This window comes from Lipophrys pholis, assembly GCF_963383615.2.
Source record: "Lipophrys pholis genome assembly, chromosome: 9".
Lineage (NCBI taxonomy): Eukaryota > Metazoa > Chordata > Actinopteri > Blenniiformes > Blenniidae > Lipophrys > Lipophrys pholis.
The window spans coordinates 20158127-20172994 of record NC_137639.1 but is presented as its reverse complement, the minus strand read 5'-3'; the positions used below and the strand labels follow the sequence as shown (position 1 = coordinate 20172994).

The 14868-nt window shown below is 43.6% G+C and overlaps 1 protein-coding gene across 1 annotated transcript in view; it reads left to right on the top strand.

Annotated features, from left to right (window-relative positions):
• Positions 1–4861: 4861 nt before the first annotated feature.
• Positions 4862–14868, top strand: part of tmem145 (transmembrane protein 145) — a 50599-nt gene continuing 40592 nt past the window's right edge. The window contains exon 1 of the mRNA XM_080471344.1: positions 4862–5161. Coding sequence (XP_080327470.1) covers positions 5051–5161 — 111 coding nt within the window. The 5' untranslated portion in view covers positions 4862–5050. The remainder of the gene's footprint in view (positions 5162–14868) is intronic.

Genomic DNA, 14868 nt, shown 5'->3' with positions numbered 1-14868 from the left:
GCATATTTGGCTAACAAATGGAATGCGCGCACTAACGACAGCCATGTTTCAGAATGAAGCCATAATTTAGCTGCTACTTAGATCAAAGACCAGCACTCACCCACACACACTTAACGGAGTTGCCGTTAGGCAGCGGAGGCTCGGACATAAAGCAGCGCGCAAGATTCTTAGGACGAGGCCTGAATGGGTGATTCATCTGGGCAAAGACAGTCATTTGAGGCCCTAATCAGATAGTGGTAAGCACACTATATGCTTCTGTGTGGAGTCATCCCCATCAAAATGGCCACTTGTCCTTTAGGGAGCCACTCTAAATCACACTTAATAACTCCACATTGTGTTCTTCATTACGCCGGTTTGGCAGTCAATACAGCTCACTTTGTGGATAGTAACTCTGTTGGTTCTCTCCCAAATGGAATTATAAAGCTAAAACACAACCGACTAAAAGAGCTGAAACTGAATCAATTGAGTTACTCCTTTGTTGAATTTTCGTTGCAGTTTTTAATCACTTTTTCTTTTTTTTCTTTTTTTTTTTTGAAACCTATGCAGGATTTTTAGTTTTGGTATTTATATCCATTTTTATTGCTGTTATACTCCTACTCATGACAGACTTGTCTGTTGATTTGTACACTTTATTATTATTATTTAATGTAATCGTATGCTGTTTATTTCATGTTTTTAAATGTGCTCAGTATTTACCTCTGCTTGTTTTAGCCACAACACTCTTGACACCTCTGGCCTTTCAAATTAAGTTCACATGCTACCCCTCAGTACTACACGTTGGCTTGGTAGAGTAAATGCAGGATAGGACACAGGGACACGGTGTCCTGTCTAGATGTTTCCTTGTGTTTTTTTAGTAGAGCTGATATTGTGAGTACAGTGACGACAATATTCTTGGCTGCTTCAGTCAATCTAAGAGAAGGATTTGTGCGCCTATGTTTGACGAGTACCAGAAACCTGGGCTCAATACATGTAGGAAAAATCTGAGCGAGGCAGCGAGTTGTTATCATTTCATCATTGGAAACAGTTGCTGAACATTGTCGTTCTGTAGGGATAGAGTGAGACAGAGAGGAGCAGCGAAAGGCCCGGCACCCAGCTATCAATACACATTTTAAACTTCACTGCACTGATTTCCTCTCAGGTTGTCCCCGTTCCTTCCCGAACGTTATTGCTCGCTCCTTCAGTGCACAGTATGCACCGTGTCAAAGTACCACTTCTCCCTTTCCGGGGGATTTCTGTCCTGACAACCTGTTTTTTACAAATCAGAGGCTTTTTAGGTGAAGCTCGAGGACCCTGGCTGAGAAAAGCGGTGACAAAAGTGCCACATGAAAGCCACCGAAGTCATACTTGGCGAACTGGGAGTGGCTGGTGGTCCAGATATTTTTGTTCCCCACCGGTCACATTTCCGGCCCGACTTTGTTCCTGATTACCTGAGGACAGTCCTCTGCGGATGTTGCCACCAAAGCACTTTGAAGAACACAGAAACGTCCTTCAAAGGGTCAGTCCCTCTATCAGGTCCAACTAAATATAGATGCCAACAATGCTGGCGCTGTCCTGCCCTTGCCTGGTAACAGGGCTGGGGTTGCCAGGTCTGCAGAGAGGGATGCTGTGTGATGAATAGGATTTAGCTGATGCTCTGAGTGCAAAAAAAAAAAGAAACCAACCCGTCCCCCTGTTGAAGAGCAGGATTTTCGGCAGCAAAGTCATGCTGGAGGATTAGACCATACTCAGTCCTGTCAGCTCCAAGTACTTACTGCAATATTTTTAGTCCGACTGATGGGGAGAACGAGGCCCGTGAAGAAGCAGCGGCGTTATGCGCTCAGTCTCCTTAAGACGCCGGGCTGAAGTTTGTACTCGCTCGGCTCGCCGCTGTTTATGCTCGGTGTGCACTTTTTGCAGTTTGTCTATCAGTGCAAGTTTATTTTAAGCTTGTATACATGTCATTGTTCTGTTGTTTGCTTGCGGCCAGTGTCTGCGGCTCACGCGGAGTCTGCGTGTGTGCGTGACCACAGTCGTGTGTGTATCAGACGGAGCAAGGAGCTCATTTGTGGGCTCGTCCTCTTTGTTTTGGTCACGTGGTCACATAATGACCCGAATGGCACTTTACAGTCGGGGAGGCTCTTGGTTCTATTAATTGTCTTGTCGACCGCAACCTCGTTGATGTAGTTGAGCCTCTGTGAGACAACAGTTTGTGTTTGTGAGGAACTGTATTGAAAACACCTCTGCGTTTGGAGGACCAGACGTGGCTGGTCATCAGCACTTTCTTGTATAAATCACATATCAGACAAAATTGTGTCAAATTCATAGCCTTCATATACATTTTAACAGTAATCTGAGTTTATCTGATGGACCAGGTAGGTTTGGCTCAAATAGTTTTGCTGATATGTTCAGTGTTGCGTTTAGATATTCAGTTTCTATTTTACTGTGCGGTGACTCATGTTAGTTCAGGGGAACCGTACAGCCCCCCCTCTGATCCTCCGAGGGCCGGACCAGTGCAACGCTTACTCAATAATCCTTAAATACAAATTGTCGTCTTTGTTTTAGTGCAAAGTGGTATGGTATCTGAAAAACATTCTACATTCTCAGAAAACCTGAACATTTATAAAAAAAAATGGTCCCAGTTCCCAGTGCAAAATACAGTGAAATATCCCCAAATCATGTCCTCCAATTGCAGCATTTTGCAGCCGTCAGCATGCATGTTTTCACAAATCCACCTTCACAGATGGCTTTGATACTAATGCTACTTCCCAAAGCAATGAGCTAACCAGCTTTCATTGCTGCTGCTCGGTCTCAGTGTTTGTCTGCCGGTCTTGTTTAAACAGTGCAATTACCAGCGAATACGCAAGGAACAACACTTGATGTTTTCTTCTCCATCTCATCCTGTGGGCCAGATGGGGAATCTCTACTGGACCAGATTAGGCCCGTGGGCCGTGTGTTTGACACCCTCTGTTTTGGATCCATTTAATGCTAATATGCTGCCTGTAACTTTGTGTTGAAATAATCGGTCCGGCTCGTTGAGTGAAGTAGCAGAAGTAGTTTGTGTTGTGAATACCTTTTCCAATTAGGAGAAAACAATTGCAAGCCTTCAGTAAAAATTCAGAAATTCCGGGATGCTCAGTTCTCACTTTTTTTGCGGGATAATTCTGCAAGATTCTTCTTGGAAAGCCATTTTCACTTGAGGTTTTGTTTTGCCACCGGCTGCTTTCAATGAAGTGCAAAGTACTGTTACAAGCATGGGCTCTCCATTTTCCATCATTTGAGCCACATATACAACCAATTCATACTCCAGAGTTGCATTGTTCGCCCATTATTTCTGCTGCAGAGATAAGAATTGTGGCAATGCTGGTTATTGTGCAATATGTTTTAAACTTCAACTGAGTGGAAGACACAAACTTGTTCAACAAAGTAGAGTTAGGATTCTTTGAAACTTGCTTCTTTTACAAATACAACAATAGGTTACACTGACTTCTGAGATGTTTCCACGAGATAACCTCCATTTAGGGTCAAAGTTTCAAGCTGAACCAAAGACTGCCGTCGTTCTCTCTCTCTCTCGCTCTCTCTCTCCACATGTACTGTCCTCACTGTTTAGTGTTTGCCGTTGAGTGTTTTCGTTGACAATGCAGGTGCTAGTCTGTCATTACCTGTTTTGCACTTCATATGCAAATTGCACCTCATCAGTTCTGATGTAGAATATTATTAGCCTTTAAAAAAAACAAGCCATGGACTGGAATAAAATATGCTTAAGTTTACTTGTTTTCAACTTTAAAATGTTTTTGTTCAATACACCACAAGTGCAAACATGTGAATAAAAAAGAAAAAAAAAAGAAAACTGAATGTACAGAAACTGTTTTGATTCATATAATATTTTTACCTTGGGTTTTGTTAATCAGATTGTTTGCTGAATGATTGATTTTGACTGTTGCAGATTCCATAAGTAGAATGACATGCCGGGTGCACCAAAAGTAGGATAGTGTCTACCTTTGTTGATTTTTATCTAAATAAAATATATTCTCCCTTGAACTCTGCTGTCGTGTTCAAGCTCATGAATGAACATCGTCTTAGTATCGATTAAAGTAAAGGTTTACTGAAAGTCACCCGGAAGGACAAATATGGACCGATTAAGTTTGACATGATGTCGACGTTGGGATTTCTAATAGCTTTTGATGTTTTTACCTGCAATTATGATTAAAGATTGCATCCATGAACAACAAAGCCACTTAATGGATTTTTTATTAATGTTGTGATCCACCTTGGGTATTTACAGCGGTCAATAAAAGAAATGGCCTTTGGAATACAAACTCAAATCAAATTCACAACACGGCTGTCTTTAAGCTGTTTTCATTGACGTATAACACGAGTAAGCTCATTTATTATCACGTTTGCCTTTTTATTTGGTCTATCATGACAAACAAAACCAATCAGATTGCATATTAAGCAAGCCTGTGGATATAGGCTATTCCTATTTAGTAAGGCTACAAAGTTCTATTTGTAAATATTTTTGACTTCTCTGAACTCTTATTTCAATATTTCCTGTTTATTCTGCAGTTGCACACATACAGCAGACGGTCATTTTTTTCTTTCTTTCATTTTAAAGAGTTTGAGCATTAATCCAGCTCATTACATGCTGCTGATAGGCCCTTTATGATTAGTGCTATCATAATTTGGAGCAGGCGGCCGGGCGTCGTCTGTCTGTGAGCCACTTCATCAGAGGTGTGTGACCTCTAATGAAAACAAGATTGCAATCAGCGATGGCATTTTTAATGTGCGGACGTGTCGCATTGTCAAAGCACGAGCGGAACCGGGCACGCGCTTCACCCCCCCACACACCCTTTTCAAAACAGCCCCCCCCCCGTAACACACATACACAAACCCCATCGTCATCATCAGGCTTCAGCTGCTGGAGGGGGCCCACACATCCATTGAAGGGACCAGCGTGAGCGCGCCCGGCCGGCTCCTCTCTCTCCTGCGCTGTTTCTCCGTGCGCGCTCCCGCGCAGAGCCAGGCTTCAGGGAGCTCGCTGGAGCAGACGAGCGGCAGCGGGGGAGAGCGAAAGATGGAGGTGAGGGTCGGGGAGAGACTCCTGTGCCTGGCCGTGCTGTCCAGCGTCCTCTGCGTGGGCTCTGTCCTCGGGAAATACGTCAGAGGCATCGTCGACACTAAAGAGGTGAGCGCCGCTCGTCTTTTATTCCTCTGCCTCTCTTTAATTTGTTGCTTTGCGACACTGACACCGCCACAGACGGACAGGAGCAGCAGGGGGGGCTGGACTGGACTGCGTCCCCGCTCGCAGGTGTCTCTCTGTGGCGGACTAGTCCGCGCGCTCAGTCGCCACTGGTCCACAATTCAAGTTGCCTCGCGCATTTTTCCACATCAGTTTATAGCCGCCGTGTGAATCACGCTCACCTCCATCTCTCTACCGCGCGCCATCTGCGCGTTTGGCAAGTGTGGCGTATATTTTACCCTCATTAAGAAATACCCCCTTAATGCACCCCGGTCCGGAGCTCCAGATCAAACCCCTCCCGCCCCCACCATCACCACACGGGGGTTATTACTCATCGCTTAAGCACACGCAGCTGCACGCGCATAGTTTGTGTTTGCTTGTGGTTGGAGGAGCCGTCACAGGTGTGCGTCATGTCTCCGGTTCGGGCTCCGGGGTTTGGTTCCACACCGACCAGCACCGACAACACAGCCGGCCCGACGTGATCCGCCAGGAGGAGTGTTGACCGTGCGGCCGGCGGTGGATCGATCACTGCAGGAGGAGCCCTCCTGCTGTTTCACACCTCTGACCGACGTTCCCACGAGTTTATTGGGATCAAGTTTGACATAAACGATCCGCACAGCAGGGCTCGTCTACCATTTTGTCCCGAGTTCAACAATACAGGCCACTCTGCTGACAAAAGTAGGAACAGTGTGGGGAAAAAAAAAAAAGATAGCCTTAGATCAAGTTGTTTATGCTTGCTGAATATTTCATCTGCCTAAAATCGACTTGTGCACTTCAATTCAGAAAGCACATGATGGCAGTTTAATAACTTGAGAATAAAGACAACTTGTGCAAAGAGTTTCGACTGCTTTCTGAAAACCTCTAATCCCCAACATGAAATTTCTTATTTAAAAAAAAAAGTGCAATCTGAAATCCTCTTTGCCTCGGTGACTCTCTTCAGACTGATGTTGGCAAAAGCCTGTTGCTTCTTCTTCTTCTTCTTCTGAGGCTGCATGATTTTTGCAGCCTTTACCTTCCATGATTTCACCACCTCACCCTCACACCACTGAGGACAAAAAAGTCTTTTATTCCACATCTTCCTGCAGTTGGCTATTCGGCTCGAAGTCTCATTGTTGTGTCTCGTCTGCTAAGAGGAATAAATGTAGCACAGTAGTTTTCCTAGCGTGAGGCAGGCCTCCCATGGGGGCGGACAGGGGGGGGATTCAAGAGGGGTCTACACGATGCCCAGCATTATTTTTCTTTCAATTTTGAGATGAGACAGTAATAAGAAGTAAGCCCAAGGTAAAACTCGTATTTTATTAGAACTGAATTTATTATAAGCACATTGAGATGGCTTACAATAATATTGTCAACTTGATTGCAACACCACATGATTTGATGGTTGAAGACTGTATATAAAGTATCAGATCTAACTAGCAGGAGATGAATTGTGTTCCCAACAACCATTATATTGTTATATGATTTTAAACAATTTGGCGTTCAATTAAATGCCACTAGTTGGTGTGGGACACATGTTCTGTGTGTGACTGGTTCAAGCTCCATGATGGTGAGTTCATGTTTCCTCACTTTATTAAACCAGTAGATTTCAGTTACTTTTATTGGAAAAATTGCTGGTAATGTGTTTGTAACTGTGCTGAGGCGGCTGCTTCCCCCCCAGCCTGGGCTCTCTGGGGTCAGATGATGTACATTTGTAAAGTAACGACACCAGATTTTCTGCCCACTGTTCCGATAGCAACGCTGCGAGCCAAAGGTCTCGCTTCACACCGTTGGCGAGCCAGAGGTCGCTGCTGCGCTTCCTCGCTGAGTAAAGCGTGGGGGCTCGTTCGACTTTGGGCCATAAAGTATTAAGGGGACGCGGGGAGCCACCTCATTATGCTCGCTCAGCCACTGGCTGGCACTGGTAAACGGGAGGACGTGGCGTCTGCGTAATGATCACATGGACGAGGCACCGTCTGATGAGCCTTTGCAGCCGAATGACGGTGGCAGCGCCACAATGGAGACTCGGTGGTGATTTAACCCAGAAATCGAAACGTGGATAGATGGACGAGCTTCCCAATGTCTCTACCCTCTATTGATCGAAAGCACAGCCAAGGGGACGGGCGCTTGGCAGGATCGGCGGCGAAAGAAGACCCCGTTGAGTTGGACCCATTTCTCACTGTGAGCTCGCTCTGATGTGGTCTGAGCTACAGTAATGTCGACCAGCTGTTCTCATGGTTGGCAATAACTCCCGTGATTGATGCGCAAATCATCACATGGGAGTAAAATGTCACAATGCAGCATGCAAATGTACAAATGAATCATCACTATTGTCTCCCAAAGCGTTCGAGGTAAAGTCCATGCTCGTAGTTGAGCATGTGTCGCCGTACATCATCGCCCAGCCCGACCTTCAGTTGCTCCCTCCAGTGATTGTTACTCTGGACCCTCTGCTGGGTCTGTTTTGGCCGGGGAGCCATATGTTCGAGACACCTGCTTGATCCAGTAACATGTCAAACTGACGTCTATCCAGAATCCAGCATCAATCAGAGGTTACAGTTCAGCTTGCAACAATTAAAATGTGATGTGAAGAGCCAGAGGCTGAAGTTTGCAGTCGGCGCTGATGCTTGATAAATGAAAGGCAGAAGTATTGACTTTAGTTTTTTTTGTCAATTGGTCAACTGATTGCCTCAGTTCCAACATGAGCGCCCTCAGCAGCAGCAGCTAAAAGCTCCTGCTCACTGACTAACAGCAGGGGAGGCAGCTCTGCTCAGACCACACTGTGATGTTGGAATCCATAGTTCTTTTAAAAAAAAAAAAAAAACGGGGACATGCATCATGTAAATTATCACAGAGGGTATAAATACTGAGAACCAGTCTTAAATGTCATCTTGCTTGTGTATCTGCAGCTCTTGCACAGACTCCCGAAGACGCCAGGCCGCTAATGTAGAGACGCTTTAATTATCACTGTAGCTCACATTGTCTGATTCCTTGACGATTGAAACGTGACGCTTGAAGGCGCCGGATTGATTTCCCAGGATGACAATGGGTGTCATGATGGATAAACTCGACAGCAGGCACTCGTTCACCTATCACGGCTATTGAGACGTCCTTGAATGCGACGCTGAATCTGCACATCTGCACCTGCTCCACTGGAGCTGCTCAGTGGACAGCAGTGGGTTGCACTGGGCATCTTCCAAGTGTGTGTGTGTGTGTGTGTGTGTGTGTGTGTGTGTGTGTGTGTGTGTGTGTGTGTGTGTGTGTGTGTGTGTGTGTGTGTGTGTGTGTGTGTGTGTGTGTGTGTGTGTGTGTGTGTGTGTGTGTGTGTGTGTGTGTGTGTGTGTGTGTGTGTGTGTGTGTGTGTGTGTGTGTGTGTGTGTGTGTGTGTGTGTGTGTGTGTGTGTGTGTGTGTGTGTGTGTGTGTGTGTGTGTGTGTGTGTGTGTGTGTGTGTGTTAGTGATTGTTCAGCGCTGGGATAAAGGGACATTCATCTACTCTGCAGTCACCACAGTTTCAGCCAACATGTTATGTAAGGCCTCAAACAGACACAGGTGTACATGTACAGGGAGAATTTCTATTTCAAGTGACTGATTACTTTATATCTGTACAAACCACAGGTATTTCAGGTGTCCGGGTTATTTTAGCCTAATGTTGCGTTATATGTGACTGATGGTCTCCACTTGTATGTGTGAGTGACAATTAAAGCTCATCTGATCACGTCTGCAATTAATAGTCATTTTCATAAATTGATGAATCGGAATATTTGCAGTGCAAATGAACTTTTCCTGGAGATTAAAGGTAAATATCCAGGAAGCTGTTTTATTTCGTTTTGGCTTTTCATGTATTAAATAGATGCTGATAGATTTTTTTTTTTTTGTGTTGAACTAATTAATCAACTCGCTGTTTTTAGCTTTTCTGTGTCTTTGAACAAATTGGCATGAATTCAGGAATTTGTTTTATTTATTTTCTTAATAGTGTGGGTTTGTAGTTTATTTGGATGCTTTCAGATTATGTAGCTCGTGGTTTTTAATTCACAGGTGCCTTTTGACCGCTTCATCAACTGGAGCACTTTGGATGACAACTGTGTGTGTGTGTGTGTGTGTGTGTGTGTGTGTGTGTGTGTGTGTGTGTGTGTGTGTGTGTGTGTGTGTGTGTGTGTGTGTGTGTGTGTGTGTGTGTGTGTGTGTGTGTGTGTGTGTGTGTGTGTGTGTGTGTGTGTGTGTGTGTGTGTGTGTGTGTGTGTGTGGTGTGTGTGTGTGTGTGTGTGTGTGTGTGTGTGTGTGTGTGCGGTTTTACCACCATAAGTCTTAGTGGCGTGTTATTCCAAGGTCACCCACTAACTCCATCTACCCCCCTCCTTGTCTCGTGGACTCACACTCAGTCACTCACAGGCTGAAGTCTTGCTTCCATCCCTCGATGCTTTAGCAGTATCTGCGGAAATGAGCGTGGACTTTATGCCGAGCTCCGAATTGACAAACGAAATTCATCACGCCGCGATGGATGAACTGGAGGGAATTGTGGAGCGGTTGGAGGAGAACAGTGAGTTATCCAGAGGTGCCGGTGCAGCCGGCTGGTTTTTGGCTTCCTCTGCGCTGGTCGATGCCTCCAGTTGGTCTAAGTGGCCGGTGGCGGGTGGAAGCGCTGATAAAATGTTGCTCTTGTGGGGCCGCGGTGCCGTAGATCAGGGGGCAGACGAAGGACGAGGGTTTGAAATCAGCTGGGAAATTTGGTGGAATAAATAAACTTTGCCCCCCTTGAATGACTAACAGCACAGAGGCAGTTAATCTACCCCCCCGCAGGCTGTGCCTCTTGTGCCCACAGCGCTGTATGAGCTCGCAGCAGACGGATATGAAGCGTTTACGACAGCGGAGGCCTCATATGACCCGAGGTTTGAAGGAGCTGTTGCTCTGTTACATTTTTATAGCACACACTTGCTGTGCAAGGTCTCAAAATATTGAGTTTTCAACTTATGCCTGATCGTGTGTCTGTGTGTGTGTGTGTGTGTGTGTCCTTTTCTGAGTGTGTATTGGTTGTCGACTTGTTAATCTGAGTTTGAGTCGTGACATATTTTGGATAAGGCTCGTGAATTGTATTTGTAACTTGCACAAATAAAAAAAAAAAATGCTGATTGTTCTTCTCAAGTGGATCCTCAAACAAAAAAGTAGAGCCGACTAATACTCGCCCTGTCACCTCACAGCGAGAATGTCAGTGGTTTGATTCCAGGCTTGCAGATTTTGCAGGTTCTTCTTGTGCATGTGTGGATTTTCTTCTGCAGAAGGATGGAGAGAAGGATAACTGCATGCTGTGTGAGTGGACCGGTAAAATAAGTGCCATAATAACCTTTAAATTAAAATTTTAAAGATAAAAAAAAGAGTATATGTAATGAAAATGTCTATATTTACAAAAAAAACCTCACAATTACTACAGAAAATGACTACAATCTCAACATAAAGCCCATTTTATTGATTTTAATGATCCCTCATCAGAAGTACTGTGCAATGGCCAAAACACTTCTCCTATCGCTGTTGCATTCTGGGTGTTTGTATCAAGCTCACCCTGACAGCATGACTTTGAGGAGAGTTTGAAGTTAACTATCTTTCATGGCAGCATCACTGATATCTCTGCTCAGGTCTCAGCATTGTGTCCACTACTCTTAGGAAATTTGTTTAAAAAAAGAATCTGCTTTCTTTGACATTTTTACCATTTGCTTCCTGGTTTGATGGGCCAGTTTGGAGCCATTTGCAGGCCGTTTTTTGTCCACAGGCCTTATGGTTGACACCCCTAGTGTAGTGGGCTTAAATGTTCTGGTCTTCCCCGCTCTCCCTTTGTTGTCTGTTTACCCCTTTGTACCCTTTCTTCCTCCAACGGCTCAGAAACAAATATGCCCGGTTAATTTGTGACTTTAGGTTGACAGAGGGCGGCTGTTTTTTCAGCTCTGCAATCCAGAGAAAACTCTTCCTCTCAGCCCCAGTGAGCTGAGATAGACGTTGTGGTAGTAAAGGTTGGGAAGGATGCTGAATATTAACCCGACATCAACAGTTAGTTGAAATTTCTAAACTATTTTCAACAAAGCAAAAGAAAATCAAGTGTTTTTGTTCTCTTTTTTTTTTCTTTCTTTTCTTTCTTCCAGGATCAGTTGTTTCGATTTTTTAATTTACGGCCAGAAAACTCTCATTTGAAGAATGTGGCTATTGACGGGTTTAACAGTCTTCTGCCTTCGGCCGACAGAGTTAATGAAAACCTGTGGATTAGACAGGACAGGTCTTTGGACTCTCCTCCTGTTGAAAATGAAGGAGAATGAGCAAACGCCCTTAAAAGTTCCCTTTGTAATTTCAAATCTGCCACCCATATTCATCAGCCTCCATCGGCTCATTTTGCCTTTCTTCATCCAGAAGTCAGTGCCTCACGCCGGGAGAAGAACACGTGCGTATCGAAGCAGCCGTTTCAAAATGAAGGATTTAATCACTGTTTGCAGACATGCCAGGATCACGAAACTAAAGACGAGCAGTGTCAGATTTTAATATCACGCCAAAGAATTGATATTATTAATTTGTGTATCGTCGTGGTGACGGAAAACTGCTTCCGTGTGACTCTGAAGTCGGTTCTGGAAGTCCTGTAAGCACAACCTTTTCAGGTCCGGCCCCTCAATCAGTTTCCCTTTATCTCTTTTTAATGAGGACATTGTGATTAGATACAGGTGGCTTGTGTGTGCAGGTGGCTGCATGCGAGGAAGCCTTTTCATGTGTCCGTATGCTCGCTTTAATGTGTTGTTGCGTGCATATATGTTCGCCTGTGTACTGGAGGCTGAGAGACCCCCAGAAGGACAGTTTAGGACAGAGCAGAGTTTGTGTGTGTGTGTGTGTGCGTGTGTCTATGTGTGTGAGTGTGTTTATGCATGGCAGTGTTGTGTAACCCTGACTAATGAATCATTGAGAAGCCCAGCGGTCCAGGGGTGACTTGACTAGCTGATTGGTAATTAATTGTTAATGAGGCTTAGCAAGCAAACAGGGATCTGGAGAGAAATAGGAAAAGAAGACAGAAAGCTACAAAGATGAAAGGACAGAAACTGGGAGGGACGAAAGAGAGGAAGAAAGAAAAAGAGGAGAAAAATGAGACTGTGAGGAGCTAAATTGACCAGATACTGCATCAGGGCATCGCACTTGATTAATGGGGTACACAGGCATGCGTGCTATCACACACACACACACACACACACACACACACACACACACACACACACACACACACACACACACACACACACACACACACACACACACACACACACACACACACACTTTGGGAGGTGGCTGAGTGACTCTGCATCACAATGCAGTGGCCTCGGGGAAATAAGAAGACTAAAAGGGGGATTAAGGTAGACACCTCATCCACTGTTGCTGTTCTCGAGGGCTCAGTCTCTTTTTTCTACTCTCCACCACATACACACACACACACACACACACACACACACACACCCTGCACTATCTCAGGCTAACTAGTGACCACTGAGTTTAGTTCGTTGCCGTGGGTGGAATCGATCGGCCCCATTGATGAATTGTGCTCACGGCTACTGAACTCCATAAAAGCCTGTTGTTGATGCCGTCACGGTTTGGTAGAACTTCACTCTCTCCCTTTAAGTTCAGCGTGGTAATGAGTTCAAGCGTCCACATCAATATTCAGGTTTTATCCATGAAAATGTAGTTTTATACTGATCGAAAGCATCTAATGATGCTCTTAATGTTTTTCATCATAAATTAACCTACTGTTAAACCATGAAAAATGGTTTTGCTCAAACGCTGAAAAATAATTAAATGACTGTCTTCAAATGATTTATTGTGTACCAGAATCTTCGGGGTTCATTCCGATTTGTTTTTATTATTAACCCAACTTCTAAATGTCCAACTACTCATCATTTTGTAGACTTCAACAGAAAACGAGCTCCGTAAACTATGCTGGGGTCAAAGATGAACAGATTTTGATTTACAAGTGCTTCGATCCGTGTTTTCACTTGTTTGAAGTAATAGAACTCATAAATGTAAAACTCTACTTTGATTCACTTCCTTCACGTCTTGGATTCATTTTGACACGTTCATCAGTTTCAGTTTGTGCACCGTGGCGGGTTTATAATGAAGTGTAGATTAGGGGTTTTAAATATTGCTTATTATCAACCGTTTTTCATCAGACTTCAACAGTTTACCTTCTCAGTCAATATAACCATGTTGTGATGTAAATAACTAATCGATACCTTTAACCAATCCTCATCTCAACTCAACAACTGTATAAATGAATACGTAACTCGTTATTATTTTGTGCTCGACTAATTAGGCCTGATTAGTGACATATTTGTAAAATATCTGCAGCTATAAATCATTTTCAGCAGCTGTTTTATTAGCTATCAAAAACAATTGTTTTCTCGCCACTGGATCTGTACATATTGAACATTCGGTAAATAAACAACTCGTAAATCGTTCACTTTGAACAATTTACTTAACAAAATGTGAAAATATAATTATGATGAATTACTGCTGCTGGTTACACCAACTACAATTCATGTGCAGAAACAAACACACAAAACCCGACTTCTGTCTCAATGAACATGTCAAACGTAATACTTTTGAAAAGTAGAACCATAAATGACGTCCTTATGTCATCGCTCTGATTTCAATGGCTCTCAATGGGATCGGTTAGAATCAGATCTGGTTTTTAATCCCCGTCCCGGATCAACAGTCTAAAGCTTGTTATTGAGTTTAATCTGAAATGGACCAGCGTGGATCAGCTTGTGCCCATTTTCTATTAAAGTTTGTTTACGTGGCCCTCTCCAGATAATAAAGCTAATGGTGTTTCACATCCAGAGGCGAGAGTGCAGATCACAGCTCCCCGGTCCTCACGTCGTCACCTTGTCCTCCGAGGTGCATCAGAGAACCTGCGTGAAACATCAAAGGCCTCTTTGGTTTGTTTGTTCTGGGCTCCTATAGAAACATGATGGACTCAGACACACTCCTGACAGAGCGACATTTAACAAAACCACCGTCATGTACAGTTTCATGTGAACACGTGTGTTTATAATGTTCTATTCTTATGTTATAGTCTGTCCTTTATCCCACAAAATGCTGGCATAATCATTGACTTTATATAGTTTTTTGTGTTTCAGCCTGTAAGATTACTGAAATCGATCAAAGGAGACATAAATAATCTCAAAATAATTACAGTTAAAATCCAGTTATTGAGTAAATAAATCTAAACACAGGACAGTTAAACTAATCTACGTTGATATTTATTTGTTTATCAGTTTATCGAGGATTTTATTGCTATTTTTTCTTGAAAGTACAATGCAACTTGCAACAAATGCACACATTTTCCTGGACATTGTGGGAATTGCAGAATGTAATGGCATAAAAAGATGTAATGTTATCCTTAGTATAATACATTTGCAAACTACAAAAATGTACCGAAAAATGGCCTCTATTTTATTAATTTTATTGCTGTCATGCTTCTCTAAAAGAATATAGAGGTTAAAGCTTTAGTAAACATAACACAACAGTGTTTCCTGCAAAACAAGGCTATAAGGATTTCTGCTTTTGTTTCACAACCATTCACCACTTTAATGCAAAACAATATCAAACTAGTTGGTTTAGTCGAAATCAAGAGCATTTTTCTTCATCCCGTGAAGCGGTAGTGTA